The 27080-nt window shown below is 42.2% G+C and overlaps 1 protein-coding gene across 2 annotated transcripts in view; it reads left to right on the forward strand.

Annotated features, from left to right (window-relative positions):
- Positions 1-27080, forward strand: part of SPON1 (spondin 1) — a 266856-nt gene that overhangs the window by 86895 nt on the left and 152881 nt on the right. For both annotated transcript variants that reach the window (XM_080687617.1, XM_080687618.1), the window contains 2 exons: positions 15631-15704; positions 21986-22108. In XM_080687617.1, the coding sequence (XP_080543743.1) occupies positions 15631-15704; positions 21986-22108 (197 nt within the window). The remainder of the gene's footprint in view (positions 1-15630; positions 15705-21985; positions 22109-27080) is intronic.

Genomic DNA, 27080 nt, shown 5'->3' on the forward strand with positions numbered 1-27080 from the left:
TGTGCTTTGGCATATTTTTTTTTTTTTAAATGATGATCAGAGTCACTGGATAACACTGGGGACAGCTGCATGTTCTACTTTTTCCCAGTAGTTTTAGCTTGGGATTTCCTTGTCACCTGAGAGTTGGGAGAGCACAGGGGAGAAAGTGATGGGTTGTGGAGAAAAGCCACTGGATTCCTAATGCTGACTCCGCCTCCTGAGAGTTATATAAACTTGGGCAAGATGCTTGGTCCCTCTGTGCCTCAGCTTTTTTCATCTGCAAACAGGGATAATAGTACCTACCTCATAGGTGGAACTAAATAAAGTAATTTGAGTCAGTGATTCTTGGCCACATATTAGAATCACCTGAGCAGCTTTTAAAAGTTACCAATGTCTGGCCCCACCTCTGGAAATTCTGATCTCCTTGGTCTGGGATGGAATCGGGGTGTCAATGCTTTTTAAAAGCTCCCCCAAATAATCCTAATGAGCAGCCAGGGCTGAGAACCCTCGAAGTATGTAAAACACTCACTACAGAGTGCCTGGAACATAGTAAGCACCCAGTAGATGTTAACTATTATTGTACCCACGGATAAAGTAAGGCATGTGGGCTAACAATGGTGAATTGGTACGAACACCCAATGGGCTTCAGCTGCTGTGCAGTGCACTGTGGGTACAGAGATGAGCAAGAGAGAGTCTCTACTTCATAAGACTTTAATTAGCTCCCTAGTTGGATAGAAAAGACATAAATGGGAAGTTAAATAGCAACACAAGGTTTAAAGTAGAAGGAGGAAAGGATGATAACATATTTTCTGGCACCTCCTTTGTGCTAGGCTCTTTGCAGATCAGCTTAGCTCATTAATGCTCACAAGAGTCTCACAAAGTTGGTATTAACCCCAATTTGTAGGGAAGAAAACTGTAATTCACCTTCTCCACTCTGAAGAGGTAGCTCAAGATCTGCCTGACTGGAGGTCTATTACACCCTGTCTTTACATGCTGGTTTCCTGGTGATCATAAACCAAAGTAATGAACTAGTTGGCCTTAGAAATTAATAGGTTTCAATCTCAGTCCTTATTTACATATGTATATGTATGTATATGTTATTCTATGTGTCTATCATTCTATTCATTTATTCTTCTTTCCTTCCTTCTGTTCATCCATCCATTTAATTATGTTACACAAGATGGCTCTAAAATAAGATTTTCAGTTTAATCAAATATTTTGGTTAATAGGCCAATCTGTTGGGTAAATGTTAATTAATTCTTCATTTTCCTGCATGAACTAAAAAAAAAATTAGCTAAAAAATATATCACTTCCAATAAATCACAGAGGAATAGGAATGCTGAGGTTATGCTTTAAGGTATGCTAATAGTATCGGAGTTCTTAATGCAGATTAACTACCAGTCCTAAACAGTAATAGAAATAGAGGAAAACAAAATTAACGTGATTAAATATGCTCAGAGACTATTTATTCTGTTAATTGTTAAAATTCAGGCAGCAGTCAGATTGCAAAGAGACTTGCAGCTGCAGCTCTGAAAGAGCTGGTCCTCCCTCAGCTGTTGCTAATTAATGTGATTTTCCTAATAACAGTTGTCTGATAGCAGAGAGACAGTAGCAAATCAAAACAACTTCATTTCAATACTTGTGAGCCCTGACAACAAACAACCAAAAGAACCCAATACGATCCAAATGGAAATGTTGCCAGCTGCAGGCTTGCATGTGGTGTTTCTCATGCACCGCTGACCTTCAGTGCCAGAAGTTTATCGTACAAACACGTGGGGTATATGGGATAGTATAGCAGGTGACATCATTACATCAGCCACAGTCCTACCGGGTCACGATGGGATTATACCACAGGCTCCAGAGAGGGGCAGAAACGTACTCTGGACAATTGTCCATAGCTCTGGACCTAGGCATGTGTAAGCAATCCACCTTCCCTTAATTTGTCTGACTCCCCCCCCCCCAAAAGAGAGACTTCAAGAAGCCAGTTTGCATTATTTAATATGCATAACCCTACAGGGAAGCGTTTTCAGGAAAGGAATCCAGAAGTAGCCAGTGTCTCTCCTATCTAACCCATCTTGTGGTTGCCTTTGGCTCACGTATTGAACCCCAGTCAATCAGTTGCAGCTAATTGGTTTCACCAAAATATGTTGCACAAAGCATAACAATTTATAGGTCAAAGAACAGGTTTGATTTTCCTAAGGAAGTTACCAGCACATGTGAGGCTAGAATTTATTAGCCTTTTCTACCAACAGTGCAGTATAACAGCATCGCAAACTGGGTCAGTCAGTGACATTAGACCCCTCGCCTTGAGGGTCTCCTGGTCATCTCTAGGGCATCTTAAACAGAGAAGAATCCAAGTTAACAGGAAGTTGAATTATTGATTTCCAAGACCAGCTATGTCATCCCAAAGAAACACTAAGCAAAGTGTCATTACCTATAGATCATTACCAAATATCTTGCTAATATAAGGATTCTGCTAGCTAATTTACTTTGTATCAAAACATCCTTGACATGGAGCCACCCAAAAACTAGAGAAACACACACCCCAATCTGATGACACAAACTCATCCATTTGCAAACACAAAACAAAGCACTACCAGGGCACAGACACTGGAAAATGTTTGGTCTTTGAGTCCACCATACTGTGAGGGTCCAGCTTTGAGGATGTCTGTTGTGCTGCCCTCTGGAGGTGGTTACCATCTGCTTTTACTCTTGTTCCCTCATAATGAGGCAATTGAAGCCTACCCCCCCACACACACACCTTCCCTCTCTTCCCTCTCCACCTCAGCTTCCATCCCTACTCTGTGACAGCTCTAAGCATTTCCCTGGGAACACATGCACTGCTTCATCTCTCAGAGATATGTGACATGTTAATGTGGTGACTCTGTCACCTTTAGGATAGACACTGTCATTGATTTGTTGGATTTTCATTTATTCCTTGCCTACATGGAAGAAAAAAAAGATTTGCAGTACCTTGTTTAATATAGATAAAGGGCTCCAGATTCATTTCCAAGTCCCCCATCTCAAGCATTAGTGCCATTTTTTTTAATTTAGGTATTTTAAAAAAGAATTAGTCACTTGTATTCTACTCTGCATCACAATGAGGTTCCTTTAATTTCTCGCCCACATATTTTACTCAGAAAACTAGACCTCTTGACCTTCTTTCTTTCTTTTCCTCCCTGCCTCCTTTTCTCCCTCCCATCCTTTCCTTTCTTCTTTTTCTAATCTATGAAAGTATTTTCTATGAGAAAGGCTAGAAAACAGGGCAAATTATGCCCAGACCTTGTGGCTTACATGTGGCTCAAGTCGTTGCTCCAGAACTCTTGGGAGTCACATATGATCATGGCTTACCTCTGATAAGTTTATGTGACATTAGGATGAGGTCATATGCTATAAGAGGGGTGCAGATGTTGTAAAGAAGGAAAATAGGGCAAATCTGGAGTAAAAAATGTAGGCCTTTTTTTGTGTTGTTGGGGTATTTTTTTGTAAGTGTCAATTCAAGAGATAAGCAAAGTGGAATACATTGTGAAACCAGCAACTCCCTTTTCCATAAAGTTCCTTCCTTGGTTTAACCTCTTCCTGGCAGACATATTAACATCCTGCTCATTCCCAACATTGTGAAGGGATTTTGAATTCAGCCTGAATAGTTCCTTTGGAGAATAATGGTTGCTATCAGCCACACAGCCTCGCTTGAACAAGGCAAAGCAGACTTAACTGGCCTTTGCGCAGTAGGAAATGTTGCGTGACTCAGACCAGTCACTGTTTGCTGTTCACCAGCTCTCCAGGTGCCACTGCTAATACCGAAGAGCTTGTGCTTCTTGCCAGAGCGAGGACCTGTGGTAGACACTCAACACTGTGGGTTGAATATAAAAGAGTTGAATTATGAGTAAAGTCAGTGTATGAAAATATATCATATCAGCACACCTTCAATACCCCCTGCATGATGGACACTGTGCTGAGTGTTAGAGGGGCTACAGGGAGGCAAACAAGGCCCCTTCCCTGAAAGAGTTCAGAACTCAGACAGAAGTACATAATGTAAACACATTAAGTGGTAATACAAGATATTCAAATTCAAGCAAAGATCACAAATAAGCAATGCCCAAATGCCAAATGGAAAGTGAAGACTAGCAGTGCTGTAGAAACCTAGAAACCCAATGAGACTGAGGAGACAGTGAGGTGGTGACGGGTGAGTGGGGTGTGATTAGGCACAGAGGAGGCGGAAGTACACTCCTAATTTATTGAGTAGCATCAGCAGAAGCCAGGAGGGACCATGGGACACATGATCTGCACACAGTGATAAGGCGGGACTGTGTTCAGGTATTTGGGAAGATTCAGGGGGTGCCAGTGGGGTGACAAATCTTGAAGGCAGCTTATATCTGGGTATTCAGAATTGTAGATGTTTAGACAAGAGTTTGGACTGAAATCGATAAGTGAGGAAAGACCTGCTATGTGCAAGACTCTGTGCTGGAGTGGGCAGGGATGGGGCAGAGGTGGGAGATGGGCACTAGGGTGCCACTGCTGCCTAATAATCTGTGAAATGAAGTGATAATGTGCTTGAGGTGACAATTAATCCCCAGCAGAGTGTAGGTAAATCGGATGGGTTGGCAAGGAGAGGAGACTCCTTGGGAGGTTACTGCAATAATTGTACAGGGAGTCCTTCACTTAATCTTCCATGCATGTCCTTCCTGAGGGTGGGGTGGATAGGACTGGGGCAGATACTAAGAGACATGAAAATCATGACTCCCAATGTAGGGCACTGGTTCTTGTGGAATCTCTCCTCAAAGCAATGTGCGTGCTTCCCATTTTGAGTACATTTTCTTCAGGAGTTCAAGAATGCTCAGAAACCCATTCAGGGAGCATGAATCCCTAGCTAAAAACCATAACCACCCTCCCCCCAGTCCCTATCTGCCTCTCCCTACACACAGGTCTGCTACTGTCTGAGAAACTCCCATTTCCACTGCAGAATCCCAGGTGACAGTCAAGGAAGCTCTCTGAGGAATGGAAAGAAGAGCAAGTGGCCTGTGCTTAAGGACATTGCTCTGTCACCTGGACTGTTTCCTGACACCCGAGGGGACAATGTTGCCAACCCTGGCTTAAGGGAACCCACTGACAGGGGATCAGCTGAGGGCACAGTGGAATGGGACCAACTGCAGGGAGCAATGACTGGAAAGCAGCGGGGAAGGCAGCATTTCCTCTCTAAGGAGGGGGTGGGGTGACTGATTACACCCACACCCTGCGCAGAGCAGCAAGCTCTCAGCAAGGAACACCCGAGAAACCCAGGAGCAATGCTCCGCTTTCTATTTCTTGTTTTCCAGCCCAGACAGGTTCTATTTCTGATCAGAGTACAGTCTGGAGAGAACGCAATTGAAGCCCTGGGTGCCTGGAATAAAAATTTAACCTTCATCTTTAGTAAAGCATAGATCGTGGTTGAAAATTGTATTAAATGAAATGACAGTCATACCATTTCACATACTTCTTGTCATTCATTTCAAACCCAATAGTGGTTCTTAAGGTCAGGAACCTCTTGGAGAAGCAGACGAAAGCTATGAACGCTTACCCAGAAATATGCACTTGTGCACATCACACAAAATCCCTTCATCCTGAAACCAGCCACAGACCCCAGAGTATGAACCCCGGGTTCAATAAGCCTTGGCCAGATCCTCTGCTAGCTTCCAGGTGCCCAATGAGGAATAAGACACGGTCCTGGGGCTTGAGGGGCTCACAGTCTGCTGAGGGTTTATAGGTGTGAAGAAGTTGGAGGAGAAAGCGAGCAGGGGCTGACCAGCAGCTTAACTATATGAGACATTAGACAGAAGAATCATGGGTTCAACAATATTACAGAAACAGTGAACCTAGCCGTCAGCCGTCCTTTGATTAGTCATACCCCAGGTACCATTAATCATGTTGCTATATGCTGAATAACATGCTAAGGCTGTTTTTTTTTTTTTTTTTTTTTTAAGTAATTTTTCAGGGACATAAAACCTTACGTTTTTGTATTCTTAAGGGAGAAAGATATTTTGGCCTAAAGATATATTGTAAGATCCTGCCTTCCCTCCAGGTTCATATCTCTTTGCAAGGTTAAGAAATGCCATGGATAATGTAAGCCAGAGAGAAGAACCCAGTAAGGGTCCAAAGATGCTGGGGGAAAGCTCGAGTGGTTTAAAACAATTATAGGACATGAGAAATGGCCCTGTTTACTACCCAGAATTGCCTACCTGTCAGGGCTTCCACAACTGGGACTACTTCCTGCAGTCTATTTATTTTGACCCTGTGAGTTTATTTAAGATTTTTTTTTCCAACAGATGACAAATTTCCAGCCCGTGATCTAGCAGGTGCCCCTAAGGGTTTCCACTGTTTCCTCGGCCACGGTACACGGGCATGTGAAATCCTCCTCCAGAGAAAAAATATTTCCCTCACCTGTGTTTTCCTATCAAACTCCCACCCGCTCCCCTTCCCCTTACAGCCACGTCCCTCTTCACAGTGGAGAGCGCTTACAGGCATGCCTGCTCTCTTCCTAGTCACTACAAACAGGTGCCTGTCCTCCACACCTGACGGAAAGTCCCAGCAAGGGGCAACATGACCTCCTCCCCACCAAATCCAAGCCCTTTGTTAAGGCCTCGTTCATAGTGTCCTATTCCAAAATTCTTCTGACCAAAGTGTCCCTGCCCCCACTCCTAAGTCCTATAGGGGCTCCCCAGAGCATCCTGTTGGCCTGGTATAGAAGGCCAACAACATGTGCCCCACAACTGGGAGTACTTCCTACCGTCTATTTGAGCTGCCCTCTTCTATACTCCCACAGTGCTTGGTTCATATTTCTTCCTATCAGTTGGCATGCTTTTGAGAGCAGTGTTCATTTAAAAACTTGACTAAAAGTAATAGCTTCAACAAGTAGAGGCTTATTTTTCTTATATAACAAGAAGGCCAGGGGTAGGTGACAGCTGGTATGTTTCAGCACCTAAAAGATGTTAGGGCCAGTGTCTCTGTGATTTTTTTTGGCCATTTCCTCATGGTCACAAAATAGCTGTCATGTTTCACACATTATATCTGTAATCAAGATGGAAAAAGAAGGATGGGCCAGGGTGACTCATCAATTTCTTTTATCTGGAAAGCAAAACTTCCTCAGAAGGCCTCCCCTATATCCTGCAAACCTGTCCTATGTTACTGAGGCCACATGTGGGTCATATACTCCCGTTCCCCAGCTGCAAGGAAGGCTGGGAAAGTGAGAGCAGGATATTGTGATTGGCTTACCTTGTACCATGCCTCCCAAAATGAGGGTTCTGTAGGCATGGCAAAGGGAAGAAATGGATATTGGGTAGACTCTAGTGCTTGCTATGCACTAGATTACATATTGATTCATCAGATCACATATCTCTCTCTCACATCAAGCTGTCAACTATTTGGTGTCACACCCACTCTTATTCATCTTTGTACTTCTGGTTCCTCACACAGCTTTGTGGCACCTACTCTGTTAAACAAAAACATGAGTAAATGAATGTCTTCTTGGTTTTAATGCCTCTCACATCTAAATTAGTTCTTTTAAGCCATAATCCAACTTTACCCTTTTGTTTTTATGTCTCTCTTGTAATATGAAAATCAATTCTTCACTGTTAATTTTCCATTGGATTTTGCAGGGGATGGGGTAAATTTTTAAATTCTAGCATAATAGCTTTGACAAGATATATGATAATGATGAGGTCTGAAATTGGACAATACTAAGAGAAAATAGAACCACAATAAACTTGTCATCCTCCGGGTGATTCTAAGAAGAAATACATTGAGTGCTAAAACTAATTTTCTTCTCATTTTTTGTTAAAATTAGAACTGGGGCTTTGTAGATGTAACTTTGTTTGGTGACGTGAATCAGGAGCTCAAGAAATCCAATGACCATACAAGGTTGGGAATGGGCTGTAGTCTTAAGAACCTGCGTGACCTCTTTGCCAGGTTCGATCACAACCTAAGCTGCATGTGTACGTGGAGCACCATGTGAAGCTGATGCTCCGGATTCAGGCTGAGATGTCTGCTCAGAGCAGAGGATGCTGCTACCAAAGCCCAAGGACGGTGTGGCCGCCAAGAGACTCTTTGTTGTGCAGCTCTAATGGCTTCAAAGAGCCCGTCCCTGGTTACAGACTCAGTATCTGGGACTCCAGGTCCCCCAGTGCCATCTTATCCTGATTGACCTCCCTCCTACCAGTAATTCCCCCACTTCACCTCTTCCTCTATCTTATCCCTGTTAGGGATTGCCTTCTACCTCTGAGTCATCATAGCACTTATGGATGATTCTCCATTGGGGCTCAAACATACACTGTGTGCTCTGAGAGTCATTCGGGAGTGCTCTGTCTTGGAGTGTGGCAGCTCACAGGCAAGTTGAATGGCATGATCTGGCCCTCGTCTAGCCTATTTATAACCAGACTCAAGCCTGGGGGATTATACCAATGTCAATATCCTGGTTGTAATACAGGGTGTGGCAAAAGTAGGTTTACGGTTATAATACAAATACATAAATAATACAATAATTGATAAATAATAATCCAAGAATAAACTCTGTGTTTCCTGCACTCACAATTGAAAACCTACTTTTGCCCTACCCTGTATTATACTGGATTTTGCAAAAGGTTACCATTAGGAAAAACGGAAAAATGTACAATCTCTCCATAGTATTTCTTATAACTATATGTGAATCTACAAGTATCTCAATAAAAATTTCCCCCCCAAAAATTATTCCTTGTCCCTTCTGTCTTTTGTTTCATTCACTGGCATCACCATTCTATTCCTCTCTCTAGTCATTGGGGTTTGTATATGGGAAGTCAGTTTACTTACCTCCCACTATCTCACTTTTCTCATCTATAAAACAGGGATAATAGCAGGGCCCACTCCATGGCATTGTTGTGAGTATGAAATGAGTTAATATCCATGAAGGACTTAGAAGAGTGCTTAATTGTGTTTTGTTTTGTTTTGTTTTGTTTTTAACAGTTGACCACTATCTTTAATGGCTAAATAGATGCTTAATTGTTAAATAAACAAAAAAGAAATAAAATATCTTGTACTCAATCTCCTCCTTATGCCCCAGATCCAGTAAGTTCCTAAGTCCTTATACACTTTCCTACAACATGCCTTTTGGATTCTCTATTTCCACTGCCCCTCTCTAAGTTCAGACCTTCAGGGCCACCATCGTGCTTCCTCCTGGAGCTTTGCCAAGATGAAGTTAATCTCTGCTCCTCTCCCTCCCTTGGCTCCTCCATTATTGTGCTCAACCTTGAGGTCCTGTTTCGTTTTCCTGTTTCTCTCTTTTCCTCACTGGGCTAGCTACTCCTTACTAGAAGGCAACATCTCCTATTTATCTTTACATTTTCAGCTCCTAACAAAATGTCCATCACAAAAGAAGTGCTTAGTAAATGGTTTATGAATGAGTGATAATTAAGCAGGAATAATCTCAAGGCAGCTACTAAAATTGCTTCTTTGCAGTAATGATAGATGGCTATACTAGTCTTTGAATCAATAGTTTTGTGACCTCACGCAAGGACTGTGGCCTTGCTATTGGGCAGACATGGACTTTGTGTGTGTGTGTGTGTGTGTGTGTGTGTTAGACGGAACCCTGCAAATAAGCTTTCACTTTTTTTCTCCCAGGGGCACATTATTATGGGCAGCCAGAATGTCTGTTAACTCTTGGACAGAGCTCCCTGTCCTGAGATCCACCTAAAGCCATGTAAAATGTTGGTGTAAGGGTCTATAAATATTTGTTAATTAACACAAGACCATAGTCAGGGTAGCAGTTGGCATCCTTGTGACATAAAATAAGGCGGATAGCCTCAGTTCCTGATGATATTACCATCATTATGACTTTAATATTTTATTCCTGGGTCTTCCCACAGAGTTGTTCTTTCATGGTAGAAGGAAGTAGATGATACCTATTACAAACTGGATCACTTCTATGGAAAACATCCCTGAGATCATAGACAAATTTTGTAATGTATTCCAAGAAATATTCAGTAATGGGAATTTTACTGGAATTGGGAAGAGGATTGACAAGAATAACCTGGAAACCACAAAGCTGAGCTTCATTTTGGCCATTCATTATCTCCGCCTAGAGCAGATAACCAGGGTAGCCCCTCACTCCTCTCTCCACAATGGAAGGTGACAGACCTGACATCAATAATAACAATAGCTACTATTTATTAAATACTAGAGGCCCAGTGCACAAAATTTGTGCACAGGGGTGTGTGTGTCCCTCAGCCTAGCTGGCACCCTCTCCAATCTGATATCCCTATCACAATCCAGGACTGCTGGCTCCCAACCGCTCGCCTGCCTGCCTGCCTGATTGCCCCTAACCACTTCTGCCTGTCAGCCTGATCACCCCCTAACGACTCCCCTGCCAGCCTGATCAATGCCTAACTGCTTTCCTGCTGGCCTGATTGCCCCTAACTGCCCTCCCCTGCCAGCCTGGTCACCCCTAACTGCCCTCCCATTTCGGCCTGGTTGCCCCTAACTGTCCTCTCCTGCAGGCCTGGTCACCCCTAACTGCCCTCCCTTGCCAGCCTGGTCGCCCTTAACTGCCCTCCCCTGCCAGCCTGGTCATCCCCAACTGCCCTCCTCTGCAGGCCTGGTCACCCCCAACTGCCCTCCTCTGCAGGCCCGGTCATCCCTAACTGCCCTCCCCTGCAGGCTTGGTTGCCCCCAACTACTCTCCCCTTCAGGCCTGGTCCCTCCCAACTGCCCTCCCTTGCCAGCGATCTTGTGGCGGCCATCTTGTGTCCACATGGGGGCGGCCATCTTGTGTGTTGGAGTGACGGTCAATTTGCATATTACCTCTTTATTATATAGGATGTTAGTGTGCCAGGTGCTTTGTTAAGGGCTGGTGGTTTAACCATTGCAACAATAATGGCTGCCACACACTGAATATTCACAACATGCATGTAGTAAGGACCTTGCATGAATGATCTGTACATGGCAATGGCCCAGCCACTGATGACCCATGTGTAGTTTTAAGCCATTTCATAGCCAAATCCTTTAGTTTATAAGGTCTCCCTATCCCTTTTCAGTAAGAGCAGGGATCTCAGGCCCTTTCAACACTAGACAAATCCACAACTTAGCAAACTCTAACTTCACTCCAACAGGCAAATTCCCCGAGGAGAAAGAACAGTCAATAAATAAACCCTTCAGACAGAAAAGGGCCAAGCATCCAAGAGATTCCCAATGGCATTTCTGGAAATGTTCCAATTTAGGTTTAAAAGAAAACTTTTAAAATGATTAAGTTATTTAGAATCTCAATCTTCCAAAGTTTGAGAAGCTAACACACTGAGAAATTTAATTTAGATTTCCTTAACACACTCTCTCATGATAAGAGAGCATTCAGTAGATCAGTATAGAAATGCTGTGCAATAGTACGGCCAAATTGCAACACAGAATGGGAGAAATTTGTCATTTTGAAATGCTAAGGGAATTCTTACTAACAGCTTTCTCATCTTGTAAAGCTATTATTTTCCTGAACGATAATATGATTTATAAATCTCAGCTGAGTTTTATACTTTCGATGCGAACAGACTTAAAGTGAAATGCATTTCCTGGGAATATAAAAGAAGCATCTTCTGCAACCAAGTGTATCCATGGTCTCTCCTGGCATATCGGTAGGTGAGCATTGGTCTTCTTCAAAGTCCTGGGTGTAGCTTGGCTTCTTCCTCTGTACACATTTCCTGGGTGACATCAGCCACTCAAAGCTTCAACTTTTACTTTTGCCTCAGTAACTTCTATATCCACACTTCCTACCCCTTCATATCTCCCCTGAGTTATGTCAAACTCCCCACTAGACAGACCACCATCATATCCTATAGACAGCTCAATCTCAAATTCTCTCCTTTTCCCCGATCTTGTTTCTTCTCCCAATACTGCAATGCTACTGATGTCTATAGAAATAAGATACAGTTTCTGCTCTCAAAAATATAATAATCTAGCACAGGGGATAGAAAAGTAAACAGGCAATTATAATAATAGATTAATCAGTGCTGTGGTGGGAAAAACCAAAGAGGCTGTGGCTGTGGTTCTCATAGGAAGACCACCCGGTCAAGGAATCAACCTGGGAAGTGATATAGTTCAGTATGAGGTAGGTAACTGAAGTGTGTGTGTGTGTGTGTGTGTGTGTGTGTGTGTGTGAGAGAGAGAGAGAGAGAGAGAGAGAGAGAGAGAGAGAGAGAGAGAGGTTGTAGAGTAATGATGAAGGACAGAAGAAATCCCATGGACAGAGGCCCAGAGGTATAAGACCATGAAGACACATATAGAACATGGCTTGGATAGGATTGGATCGAGATGAGGCCAAATCACCAGGGCCAGATCAGAACCACATTTGATGTATACCACATTTGATCTGAACTGAGTTTTAAATCCATGATACAGAGCACTGACCAAGCACAGGCATGGAGATGTATGCTCAGGCTTTTCATGGTGATCATAGCCCAGGCTCCAGGCAGGCCCACCAAAATCTCACTTCTCCACAATGTGTTCTATGAGATGATCCAAGGAAAATCAACCTAAGGAAAATTAATTGGGGGTTGCATTTCATAATACCTCACAGGGCAATTGTACTTTTTCTAACTAATCTTTAATTCTTACAACCACTCTGAGCATGAGACCAACTGTGGAGTTTGGAGGTAGACAGAACTTCAACACCTTAGGCATGTTACTTTAACCTCTGCCATTCCCACCTGGAAGATAGGGTGAAAATAGCCACAAGCCCTCATAGTAATCCCTCTGAAAATGAGCACTTTTATAAGTTTGCCAAACTTGACCTAAAGTGACATGAAGCTCTTTATAGTTTTATTTTCCCTCTTAGTATAAATGTTCTTACATTTTGCAGCAGAATATTAATGTGTTTGCTTATGGGGATGTTAATGGCATATTGCCATCTTAACTTTCTAATATCTGAAAAATTGAATTACAAAATACATCTAGCCCAAGGGTTTGGGGTGAGGAATTTGAGGACCTGTATATATGTAAAGCATAAGATGTATGAGTTAAGTACATAAAGGGCCTCCATGGCACGGGGACAAGCAGGCACAGTGCAGGAGCTCAGAAATTACCTCTATTTTCAAAAGGAGAGAGTGAGCCGCCTTAGACTTTAGAAAACAAAGGATGAGGGAAACTGAAACCTCTTATAGGAAATAAATATTTTCTGTCTCTGGACTCCCAAATTTTTGCAATCACATTTTTGGAAAATTTGAGGATGATTTAATTTTTCAAAGTGAGGTCATGCTTTTAAGTCATTGACTTTGCCATTGTTCTCATATTTACAGCAGGAGGAAGAAAATGAAAAATATTTGTTATAGACACTAGCAAAGGTGGGTTTTGGGAGAGAAAACAGCACAGACAGGGACCTGGTGGAGTGGACAAAGTGTTCAGATAAGTGGCATAAACATTCCAATGTCTGGAACCCAGGGAGCATGGCACCAAATGGCAATAAATGAAGCCAGAGGGATGTTTGGGAGAAACTTTATGAAAAGCCTTAAATACCATAGTAAGTTTATATTTATCCTATACACCAGGGGTTTTCAAACTATTTTGACAAGAGGATTTTGAGACAAAATTTGATTGGCATGAGAGCTCTGTATACTGCAACCACACACCAACCCATTTTTACTCTCTGACCCAAGAGTTTTTTCAAAAGAGCAAATTTGATCATTTCACTCCATAGGACACACTCTTCAAATATCTCTTGGAGCTTGGAGTAAAACACCATCTCCTTGAAGGCTCTGTATGATGTGGTTCTGCCCACTCTCCAGCTCGTTTCACACCACCTCTCTGGTTTGCCATTTGTAGATTCTCCAATGAGTCCTGACCCTCCCACTTGAAGGATTTTACAAAGGAGGCCTTCTCCCTTGCTTCTCCTTCCCAATTGCCTAGTTAGCTTCCTTCTCTTTCAAATCTGTGCTTAGCCATCTTTTCTGGGGAGAGCTTTCCCAGCTTGGTTAGATTCCCTGTGTTATATTCTCCCAAGCCTGTGGACTTCTCCATTCAGCACTTAATCAGAGTTGTGTTAAATGATTAGGTAAGGATTTAGTTGTTTGATGCTGCCTCCCCCCTCCCCCACCCCATACTGTAAACTTTCAGAATGAAAAGTGGCCCCATCTGTCTTGTTCACGACAGTGTCCCTGGCCAGTGTCTGGCCAGTAAGTGGGTCTCCAACAACTATTTGTTGAAGATATACCAGTAAATTCAACAAGAAGGCAGATGGGGGAGGATGCTGCTTTGGTTGAAATGAGGATAGAGCCTTTGGTTGAAGCAAGAATGTGGGGCCTGGACTATTTCCCACTAGGCCTTCTCTTTGCCTTCCACATGGGTCCCTGAAGCCCTTCTCGGTGGGAAACACTTTAAAAAGTATTATGGGATATTCTGACTAATAAAAGGCTTTGTTATCTGGCTCTGGGGTGAGAGTAAGTGTTCTCAAGAGTGTTCTCTTTGCCTGAGGAAACTTTCTGCTTGATGGTCAACAGAATGGATAAATGATCAAAGTAGCTTTGTGTAGACAGGAAGCATATTTCATTCATTTATTTCAACATCTTGTCTCCCCTGGGTGGGGAAAGACTATAAAAGACATATGCAGACTAGTCTGAATTTTAGCCTTTTATGCAAGACAGGGTGTAGAGTAGACGTTTCTTTGGAAAGTCATCTTGGCCCAGGCCCAGACCAGCAAAAAAACTGCCTCTGTACTCAGCAGATCTGTGCACACTTGGCCCCATTCCTAGGTGTGAGATCATGTGACACAGGGCAAATTGTGTGACTCTGTCACTCGTTCAGTGTGGTCAGCTGGGATGGAGTCAAGGGCTCCCTTTACCTGCTTAATAGGATAAATCAAAGTAAAAATTACCTTTTGATTGAGTAGCACTGCTAAAGAAAATCAATAGAAATGGCTGGAGATCCACTGGCACTGTCTCAGCGTTAAACATAGTAGACTTTCAAATTACTGGAACACTGGGTTTGGAGAGTCAACTTCTGTGAAGCCAGCTCAAAATAAGTAGTCGGGTGGGTTAAAGGAGAAGTAGCATGTCTAATTAAAGAGAAAATATGTGCTGGCCAAAAGTAAGTCATTTTTCAACCTCAAAATATTCTTCCCAGATTCTACGAGTCTGTGTTTGACATGTTTAAGAGAGAGATATAACAGCTGAAGTTGTCTTTGTTCAGAATGTAGGAGACGGTTTTGTCTAAACTTTCAGGAAAGATATAGAATGACATTTTCAGAACAGATCAAAATATATTTTTAAATTCCTTTTTCCCCTTCAGGAAGTGGATTTGAAATGCTTATCTGATTTGAATTTGGTTGATCTACAATGGCCTCAATAGTTTGATATAGAGTAAAATGAACCATTGAGAAAAGTTATTGAAAATGCTGGTAGTTCACTTTCTTCCTTTAATATTAGCAGCAGCACCACCAATACAATTACTAATATTTATTGAGAGGTTTCTAGGTTATGTGCTAAGCTCTTACCATATAATTTCTTATTTCATTCTCATAGAAATCCCATGAGATAGGTATTATTATTGTCAATTTTCCAATGGAGATACTGAGGTACAGAGAATTGAGGTGATTCACCCAAGCCCTCACAGCTATCAGTGGCCAGGCAAGGAACTGACGTCCTCATCACTGCACTGTGTCTTCTTTCCTCACAGGGCCAGCATCGTACAGAAACGCATCATTTATTTTCAAGATGAGGGCTCTCTGACCAAGAAACTTTGTGAACAAGGTAAGAACATGCAGTGGAAGAGAGCCAAATAAATGGAAGGTGGCTTATTCAGTTCAAACACCTGGCCTCGGGAATTAAGATGATGTGCTTTCTGAGTTCCTCCGGGTCCTGCTTCCTCACGTAGCTCCACTTTTTAATCTGGCTGTGTGCTGTGGATAATTGGATCCGCCTTAAGCTCTAATTACCCAGCTTGGTTCCCTGGGTAGGAGATAATGTACCTTATATTGGTGTCGTCTTTTTTATTTTTGCGAAACAGTGATTATTCTGAAGAGGTTCCCTGGAATAATTCACAGGACTTAATTAAGGAATGCACAATTGTGTACCTTTAAGAAGTTTTAATGGTTTTCCAGAATAATCACCAACAGAAACTTGGGTAGTACCCGGACAAAATGGAGGAACCTTCTCCAGGAAAGCACAGAGGGAGATGGGGTTGCCATGGGGGCACTGGCCTTGTGATTTCACCACATTCAAGGATCTGGTCCTTATATGTGCAAGCTTATGATTGCCCTCTCCGTGGGTTGAAGGCATTCTAACAAAGCCATGCAAACTAAGTAGACAGGGAAGGTCAGGGCAGAGGCCCGGATTCAGGCCTGACCTGGGTTTCAAGCCTGCCTCTGCCCTTCCTAGCCATCTGACTTAACACATGTGAAATCATATCATGCCTCCTGGGCACATAGTAAATGCTACCTGTACGTATTCGTTATTGTTATTTGTATCTGAAAGCTTGTTTATTAATCTGCTGGAAAAAATGAAGATCTTAAACATCTGAATGTGTTTAGAAGTCATTAAAGAACTAAATAAAAATAGAAAATGTTCTATAATTATACATCTTTATCTCATTTCTATTCATTTTTGCAGAAGTTTATTTGCATTTCAAGCCATTAGCATTTTGAGAAGAAATAATCCTCTTTAATTCTAGCAAATCGTAAACTATTAAGAAAAAGAAAGGTTGATAAAGGTCTTCTGGGAAAATTATAAGAATAGGTAATTTTTTTTGAGTGCTTGCTACATGTCAGTCACTATTCTAAGCACTTCACAGACTTTAAGCAGGTAATCTGCACAACCCTATATGGTAAAAAACATTACATCATCCCCATTTTATAGATGAGAAGCCTGAGGTGGGAAAATTTTAATGGCTTGCTCAGCATCATACAGCTTGCAGTAGAGTGCAGGGGTTGAATCTAAGAGCCAATGGCCTTAACCATTTCCTTTCTGTCAAAGGGACTACCTTCCAATTCAGTAGCATGAACTGTTGCCTTTGGTAGATCAAAGCATCCTGAAGCATATGTTTCCCTGTAGATGAGCTAGAACAGAAGTTAGATACTATATGGGAGGAGTGGTGTTGCATGCTAAGCATGGAAAGAGCAGAAGGGGAGAGGTTAGATACCTGCATTAGGGCCATACCTGCCATAGGATAGGGGCCAGAGAATGGAACCTGTGGGTCAGGACCCTGGTCAGTTTCCAGGTGGGCATCACCATACGTGGCTTTTGGGGCTTTCCTTTCCTGTATTTAATGGTTCACATGTCCACTCAGCTTTTCTCCAAACAAGGGAACATTTCAACTATTGAGGCTCTCGATTTCTAAAGAGCAATCCCATTCCTACCCTGACTCCATGAGGTGCCATTGATGTCCCGTGGGTTGGAGTTGTGGGTTTTCTGGATCACACATTTACAGGCCACGTTTTGGTTTACACTCACAGATGGCTAATCACAACCACTGGGGGATGGCTTTGTTAGTTTGACTATCGAGGACAACCTTATCTCCCAGATTTGAGGGTTCTAAGGAGGCCCTTGGCTGACACTTACATACTGATAGCAATCCTTAACTAAGTGCACGTCCCAAAAACTCAATCCTTGTCTAAGCTATGACTATGCTAAAATTCTGCGATATAGTGTCAATAAAGTGGCATTGCAAATCTCTACTGGTTATCACTTCTGAAGCAGAGATCCTCTAGGCATGGATACATGAAGCAGGCTGAAAGAGGTCAGCGGGGAGAAGACTTGGGGGGTGGGGGGAGGACTGGATGAAAGAAGGTGAAGGGCTTAGCCAAAGAACACATATGTATAGCCTACAGGCACAGACAACAGTGCGGTGATGGTTAGAGGGAGGGGGTGGGGGCTGGGTGGAGGTGGGTAAAGGTGGGAGTGAAATGGGGGACATCTGTAATAGTGTCAACAATACATTTTTAAATATTAATACTGAATGAAAAAATAATGACTAAACACGCACCTGTTTAAAACACCACTTTCTTTTTTAAAAATATATTTTTTAATGATTTTTTACAGAAAGGAAGGGAGAGGGATAGAGAGTTAGAAACATCTGTGAGAAAGAAACATCTCTGCCTCTTGCACACCCCCTACTGGAGATGTGCCTGCAACCAAGGTACATGCCGTTGACTGGAATCAAACCTGGGACCCTTCAGTCTGCAGGCCAATGCTCTATCTATTAAGCCAAACCAGTTAGGGCTAAACCACCACTTTCTAATGACAACTTTATTGGGGGGAGGGGAGGTAGGGAGCCCAGCAGGACCTGGGCTATAGGATCTTTTTTTTTTTTTTAAATTCTTTATTGTTTAAAGTATTACACGAGTAGAGCTGTAGGATCTTTAGATACAGTTATAGATGATCCCCAGAGACAGCAGACCCAAGAGGAAATTCATCAGTTAGCAAGCAGATCACGTTAAGGAAGTCTTTAATTCATCAGCATCGAGCAAAGGGATTTCTCTTAAATGTGTATGCCTACTTAATTATCTCTAGCTCTTTCATTAAGGTCTTTACATCCTTTGGTGAGTCCAATCAAATCAGTCAGGGAAGGGGAGAGAGATGCAAGTATCTATTATTTTTTCCCCAGTAGAAGATGTTAATGCATAGGGGAAAAATTAAGAACTGCACAGCTAAAAAGCAATGGCAATCGTTATTTTAAGAAAGAAACAGAAAACATTAAGCTACTTACAATTAAGTGAAACACATAAAATATTCAAAAAGGTGACCCATAATAAGCATATGCATCCACAGGCTCACTTTAAATCCATGTCACAAACAATTAAGGGAGAGGGAAGGTAAAGGGAAAAGCAGGGAAGAGAGGAGACTGCGGGAGAAAAGGGATAATGAGAAAAGGAAGAGAAAGGCTGGAGGAATGGAGAGTAAAGGATGAATGCTGAAAAGGAAGCTGGTGGATTGAGAGTAGAAATGGGGAGAGAGGGCAGCTCAGGAGACGCTGCAGGGCCTGAAGTTACCTGTATTTTGCAGGCCCTGCTGTGGTTAGCAGAGTGGAGGAGGAAAGTTAACACTTGTTATCACTACCCTTTGAAAGCCTGGTTCATTTTCAATAGGCTTGTCCTCAGTAGGAAACCATATGTCTGTTTCTAGTTTCAAACTTAGAAATTTTCTTTTTAAGTGGAAGCTTATTTTCTGTTGGAAGTTCAAAAGATTTATTGTAAAATGTATTCCCTTGAACTCCTAGATACATGTTAAGTTTACCACCCATAGACCTGAGAGCCCTTTGGATAAGGTAAAGGTCCAAATTTGCCTTATTTTGGTTTCTTGAGAGATTTTTGCTGCCTCATTTGACAATGCCTGGTAGTCACCATCGAAACCCCAGCATGTACCTCTTAGCTCTGAATCCCTTTTTCAAAACTAATTTAGTTTTTTCACAACATAGTTGGTCATAATGGAAATGTAAAAAGCAAAAAATATTCAGGAATTACTGATTTATCCTACCTTTCCTGAAATATATTCAACAGAGCTTGTCCCTCCACTATCAAAGTGGCTCATCCAGGAATCAGACGTGGGTTACCTGTGCATGAGGCAGCGGGAGCCTGTTCCTCAGCACAGACAATGCTCTGGTCTCTTCCAAGTGAACGAAGAGTAGCCACAAAGGGATTTCTGTTTTGCATGGTTTCAGACCTCTGTTTAGAAATCATGGAGCTGTGTAGGGATATAATTTTTTAATGTACCATTCTTCATTTGAAAAAGCAAAGAGAGAAACACATGGAAGAATTTTCACTCTCCCTGGCTGGTGTGGCTCAGTTGGTTGGGCGTCATCTGATACACCAGGAGGTTCTGGTTCGATTCCAGTCAAGGGCACATGCCCAGGTTGTGGGCTAGATCACTGGTAGGGGGTGTGTAGGAGGCAGCCGATTGATGTTTCCCTCTAACATCAATGTTTCGCTCTCTCTCTCAAAAAAAAAAATCAATAAACTATCCTTTAAAAAAATTTTTTTTTCACTCATTGGTATTTCTGCAGATCTATCCAGCCAAAGTTCTTGGCTGGATAGATAGCATGCAGAGATTAAGGGCATGGGCTCCAGCCTGGCTGACGTGGCTCAGAGGTTGAGTGTTGACTGATGAATGATGAGATCACGATTCCATTCCTGGTCGGGGCACATGCAGGAGGCAGCCAATCAATGATTCTCTATCATCATTGATGTTTCTTTCTCTCCCTCTCCCTTCCTCTCTGAAATCAATAAAAGTAAAAATAAAAATAAAAATAAAATAAAGAGCATGGGCTCCAGTCTCAAAAAGACCTAAACTCCAGTTTTGCCTGCACCACTCACTAACCCTGTGACCTTCGGCTGGTTACCTAATATGCCACAGTTTTCTTATCTGTAAAATGAGGTTAATTAAAATACTTACCTTCTAGGATTGCTAGGACAGCCCTAGCTATATATGGAAAAGAATCAGCACATACAAGTACTCTATGTACTCTATACAGTGTAGTTATTATTACAATAACCCATCCTTTTTTCTCCATCCTGGAGCCCAGAATGCACTTCTTCCACCCATCACTGATTTTGCATATTCAAACCAAACGAACCCAGTGAATTCCATATGGAACACTTGTAAAATGCTCTTTCTTACACTCAGAAGATTTTTGTACTCTTTGTCACTGCTCTTTATATAATATTTAAGAATAAATGTCCAACTTGGAAAAAAGAGAACATTTATGTTAATACCGCTATAGAAACTGAAGCACTTGAAGCCAGTTGCAGCTGTAGTCATTGTTTTCATCTTGCAGGAAGCAGAAGAGACGACAGGCAACAATGCACAGTTAGGGATGTGGGCTTGACAATCGGAATTCTGAATTTATTCATGTAATCTCTCTTTCCCCATTTATCAGCTATTCACAGCTAAAAGTAGGGGCAGAAAGGGAATCTTCAGTTTTTCCTGGCTGCCACTGTGCTCAGAAGTAAACCTGAACTTAGGAACATATTCCCCACTCACCACCCCTCCCAGTAAAGCCTCTGAAAGCTTGATAAGAAGTGTTGTGATTATATATGAGTATCTTTTTAAAAAAAATAATTTTCAGCAGTCCTTTATCTCTCTGTCTCTGTCTTTCTGTTCTCACTGCTCCTTCAAAGCAACTCCTTCTGGTCCTGCCAATCTGGCCCCAGGAGATATTTCTTAGAGAAAACACATACTTGTATATTCTTCTTAAAATTTGGTAGGAAAATTGTGTTGTGAGAGGGGTGGGGGAAGAGACTGGGGCCCAGAATGGATAACTTAGTCAGTTTTATCTCTGGTTTCTCAATACAACCTCCATCCCAAATATTCTGCCTTCTTGATCCCACAGGTCTCCTCACTTGATTAGAGCAAAAGTTCTATTTTATTTATTTATTTATTTATTGCAGAATATAGTTGCCATACTGAAAGGTACCTATACCAGTGGTCGGCAAACCGCGACTCGCGAGCCACATGCGGCTCTTTGTCCCTTTGCGTGTGGCTCTTCCACAAAATACCACGTGCGGGCGCGCACATACAGTGCGATTGAAGGAGTACCCTAATTAAGTTAATAACATGTACCTACCTATATAGTTTAAGGTTAAAAATTTGGCTTTCAAAAGAAATTTCAATCATTGTACAGTTGATATTTGGCTCTGTTGACTAATGAGTTTGCTGACCACTGGTTTGGCCCGTGTTCGGCAAACTGCGGCTCACGAGACACATGCGGCTCTTTGGCCCCTTGAGTGTGGCTCTTCCACAAAATACCACGGCCTGGGCAAGTCTATTTTGAAGAAGTGGCATTAGAAGTTTAAGTTTAAAAACTTTGGCTCTCAAAAGAAATTTCAATCTTTGTACTGTTGATATTTGGCTCTGTTGACTAATGAGTTTGCTGACCACTGACCTATACAGAATCCTTTGTAGCCCCAGTCCTGACCTGGTTCTCTATGTTATTAATCAATGAAAACTGCACCTCATATGTTTTACCCCAGGCATTAAGGACGAGATCAAGACCCACATTTGCTTCCTAACTTGGTGCCTTTCTTTCCTGACTGTTTCAGATTCCATGTTTGACGGGGTGACGGACAAACCAATCCTAGACTGCTGCGCCTGTGGGACTGCCAAATACAGACTCACCTTTTATGGGAATTGGTCTGAGAAGACCCACCCAAAGGATTATCCTCGTGAGTAGAGCAGCTGCTTTACGGGTTGGGAAAAGTGCATTACAGAGTTCTGTCTGGTTGTGGGATACACTAGCTGAAGTATGTTAGGTCTGCTCGTTCCTGCCAAATGATTCATGAAATGCACATTCCCCGCAAGTGAATTCATCAAGACAGAGGTCTGCTTCTAGCTTCTTTGCATGGCATTGTTCTAAGTGTTTTCTTATTTGTGATTTTAAAAATATTCCTTAGGTCATGCAGCTTATCTTCAGGTCAGACATGCGGTAACCCACAGTCCTCCTCAAATGGCTCTATCCACGAACGATACAATAGACGTCTTTGTGCTTGAAATGGCTGGCAAAAGGGACCTGCTCTTCACTCCACAGACCAAGGTCAACAAATATGCAACATCCTTAACCACAGCTGGCATTGGTAGTCTACCAGCACACCCTTTCCTTACTGACTCCAGATACCACCTTAGAATCCTTTGTGACACCATGCTCCAGGTAGTCAATAGCAATCCATGAGACTTGTCAGGAGACCCCAAACTTGCTATTTTGAAGTAGACCCTTAAGTGGGACTCTGACAACTCACTTTTCTCACACAATTATTGCAACAACTGCCTAGCATGTGCCAGCCACTGTGCAAAACTCTAGCAATGGAATGTACAAAAAAAAAAAAAGACACAGCTCATGTTCTCATAAAACTCAGAGATTAGTGGGGAGACAGACACTAATCAAATAATCACACAAAAAGATGTGAAAATTATGATGGTGAAGAGTAGACTTACTGTGTGCCATTTACACATTGTGTCATTTAAGTCTCAAAAATAACCAGCTTTTGTGGATGAACTCACTGGAGATCAGAGAAATAGCATGATTTGTCCACAGTCAAATGTAAGTAGTGGATCCAAGATTCCAAAAGGGGTTTTCAGGCCTCTTTCCCTGCCTTTCGTTTGGGTTGCCTTTAAGAGCCAGTGTTGCCCATTCTCTCTAACTGTGGGTGGCAGGATGTCCCTGTGTGGCACTGAGCACGCTTTTTCTGTTTATTGTTTGATTCTTGTTCATTTCACTTTGGAGTTGCCACAGCTAGGAAAGAACAGTGGGACTGGGAGAAAGAGATTAAAGGGAAGGATTTGAGTCAGCCCCCAAAGGAAGGGGGAGCAAAGGGTACATGGTTAGAACTTAAGAAGACCCAGTTCAGACTAGAACCTCCGTGGTCCCCCAACAGCCCACCCAGACGGCACTCCAACATTGCTTGGCAGATCAAGAGCCCAATTGTTTAATTTTACCCACATGTAATTAAGGCTTGATTCTTAGGAGCCTCTTACTAGTTCATTTTCTTGACTCTGGTATTCAGCTTGATCTGCTTCAGCTGGTGTGGGAGACCTTCGAGAACAAACTTGGGCTCTTTGCCTGGGGGTGGAAACCACTTGGACCGAGTATGAAGGAAAAGATTTCCCCCAGTGCCTCCCATCCACCAACCAAGAGGCAAAATGTTAGGGGTCCATTACTCATCTTTTGTAATCCTAATGAGCTTCTTGCTCTTTTCTATTCTGACACTGTTATTTCTCAAAATTAAAAAATAAATTTGAAAGGTACAGACCATTGTTTCTGGATCTTTGGGATAAATCAAGGACAAATCTGTACAGAATGTCTGTGGAGCTGTTGGGAGTTTCTTAATAAATATAGCGGACATGTATTCCAGATCCCTCAGGATGCTTCCATTGACAGATGTCCGAGTGTGTCTTAATTTTTGGTTGGGAAAAATCTGGTCACTATGAACAGAAGAGCATTTATCACATCATACTGTAATTATTCTTCAGGAGTTTTTTTCCCCATCAGATAAAGTTCTCCAGGACATGCTCATTTTTTATTCTCAGTGCCTGGAAGTGCCTGGTGCCTCCCCAAGTGCCGTGTGCTGATTGCTGAACTCAGAGTGGCATTCGCTATGACCTGGGAGGCAGATTTCTAGTTCACATCTAGTCACCAGGGCCAATACTGAGCAGGGAGTGTGGGCTGGAAGTGTGGGCTGGACCCTCCTTGGAGGAAAAGGACTTGAATACTCAGGAGACTGGAGCTAATTGAAAAGTTACAGAGAAGGTCTAATCAGGGTTTTAAAAATGTGATATTATCAAAAGTGATTTCTACCAATATTCAATCACAGATGACTTTCCTTTTGTGTCTCCAGGGATGATTTTGTCTTGATAACCAATGCTTGCCATTAAGCCCAATGAAGCCATGATGCTACTTCCCAACAATAGTGCAAACTGATAAATTCGGAGTCCCTCTCTTCTTATTAACTACTCATCAAAAATGCTGCTTTTGCTGCAAGGATCTTGGAGCAGCCGTCCTCAAGTTTTTTAATGACAAGGTCCCTTTTACACACTTAAAAGCTATTGGGAACTCCCACAGTCTTTTGTTTATGTGGGTTGTGTCTCTCAATAGTCACCATAGGAAAAATTAAAACAGAAATTTAAAAATATTACTTACTTTTTAAAAAGGAACATGCAATGAATTAGCAATAATAAACTTATTACATGTTACCAAATTTTATGAAAATAACTGTATTGTCCAAAACAAAAGAAATGTAGTGAAAAGGGTATCATTGTTCTACGTTTTTGCAAATCTCTTTAACCTCTGATTTAATAGAAGACCCCTGGATTCTCATATTTGCCTCTGCATTCAACCTGTCATGGTTTACATACCTAGTTGCACAGGTATGTAACTAGAAAAGGGAAGAATATTTTAATAACCTTTTCAGATCATTACAGATAATCTTCTTTGATACTACACCAAAACTTTGCAAATGGTACAGTATTTCCCCCTCTTCCTCCGGGGATATGTTCCAGGACCCCCAGTGGATGCCTGAAACTGCAGATTGTACTGAACCTTATATGTACTATTAGAGGCCCGGTGCACGAATTCATGCACCAGTGGGGTCCCTCAGCCTGGCCTGTGGGATTGGGCCGAAACCAGCTCTCCAACATCCCCCAAGGGGTCCTGGATTGTGAGAGGACACAGGTCAGGCTGAGGGACCCCACCAGTGCACAATTGGGGCTAGGGAGGGATGTGGGAGGTTGGCCAGCCAGGGTGGGACTGCGGGAGGGCTCCAGGGCATGTCCGGCTAAGCTCCCTCAGTCCAGATCAGCAAGACCCCAGCAATAAGCTAACCTACCAGTGGGAGCATCTACCCCCTGGTGATCAGTGCACTCATAGCGAGCAGTTGAGTGACCTTAGCATATCATTAGCATATTATGCTTTGATTGGTTGAACTGACAACTGGACAACTAGACGCTTAGCATATTAGGCTTTTATTATATAGGATGTTTCTTCCTCTACATGCATACCTATGATAAAGTTTAATGCCTTTCCCATCTTAACTAAGCACTCATCATGCACTGTGGACATTGTTTTTGTAATGTGAGGTGGGACAGCAAAACTAGTGTGAATTTATTTTTCCTTCTGTACAATTTCATTGGTAGAAGATTAGTTCTTAGGGTACATCTTAGCAACCTCAGCATACGATTGTGATTTCCCCCCTTATTAAGTTGAAAACGTTCAATTTTTCACATAAAGGAAGCACTTTATGCCTTCTCTTTGGCATATCTGAATTGCCAGCATTACTGTTCTTAATAATTCTTAGCATTATTAAGTAAAATAAGGGTTACCTGAGCAGAAGCACTGTGTTACTGCGACAGTCTATCTGATAACTAAGACAGCTGCTAAGTGACTAACGGACAGGTAATGTACACAGTGTGGATACACTGGACAAAGGGATAATTCACTTCCAGGGCAAGACAGCAGGAGATTTCATCACACTGCTCATACTGGTGTGCAATTTAAAAATTATGAATTGCTTATTTCTGGAATTTTTCATTTAATATTTTCAGACCACGATTGAGCTCAGGAAACTGAAGCCATGGAAAGCAAAACCTCAGACTGGAGGGAGAGGGGACTACTCTACTTTCTTAAAGCATAATTACAACATAGAATATTAAAGCCATATTAATGAACTCGTATTTTATTGCATTAAAATGCATTGCTCTCCTTTGCACTGTGAGTAGATCTGATACAAATGAATGATTCTGTAACATCATACATTGGTCATTTGGAAAATATTGGTGTTCTGAGTTATACAGATGATCCAAAAGTGGAGACGTTTCATTATACAGTGTCAAAAATCACATTCATTATACCACTTCCAGTCTCATGAGAAAAGGGTTTAAATATTAGAAAGCTATAAAATTCATAGTGACAGATAAAAGTTTTCTAAAATTCTAAGTTTTGCTTGAAAGCTTGAATTTTATCATTCGCCGCAAATGCTGTCAGGTGTGTTCATTCCTTGAAGTGACAGGCTCACTTCATTGTTGAGAAAATGTCTGCCAGATTCTCAAGTCTGAATAACCATCATTTGTCAGCCCAGCTTGCACCTCAAATAATCACACAAGTGCTTTTATGCAAGACAATCACGGTACTTCAGTTTGCAGCTGAAGTGCTTTACGCATATTTCCCAATTAGTCACACAGTACAATAGGAAGATGTGTACTCAAAGGTACAGAGATTTGATAAAATTAATAATTTATATGGTTTCATCAAGGACATTCTCAGGTGAAACTGACTTTCGTGGTTGTTGTGCGCTGCACGTTTCTGGCAGTGAAGAATACACTCGACTGAAACAGCTCAAGGCCACTGCCTTGATCGGCACTAAGTTTCAATAGTTTTACTCACCTTGTTTTTGCACCATCAATGGATTTTGCGTTGTTTTTTCCCCCCACCAGCAATGTTAATGTCAACACATTGCAAAAGGCTAATCATATCTTAGTACTATTATAAGCAGGCGTCCTCAAACTACGGCCCGCGGGCCACATGCGGCCCGCCGAGGACATTTATCTGGCCCGCCGGGTGCCGCTGCCTGTCCTGCTTAGCAGCCGACTCGTCCCGGGCCCTCAGTGTGCATAGGAATTTGTTCATAGTTTGTTTTTTTAAACTATAGT

This window comes from Plecotus auritus (genome assembly GCF_963455305.1).
Source record: "Plecotus auritus genome assembly, chromosome: 9".
NCBI classification, from domain to species: domain Eukaryota; kingdom Metazoa; phylum Chordata; class Mammalia; order Chiroptera; family Vespertilionidae; genus Plecotus; species Plecotus auritus.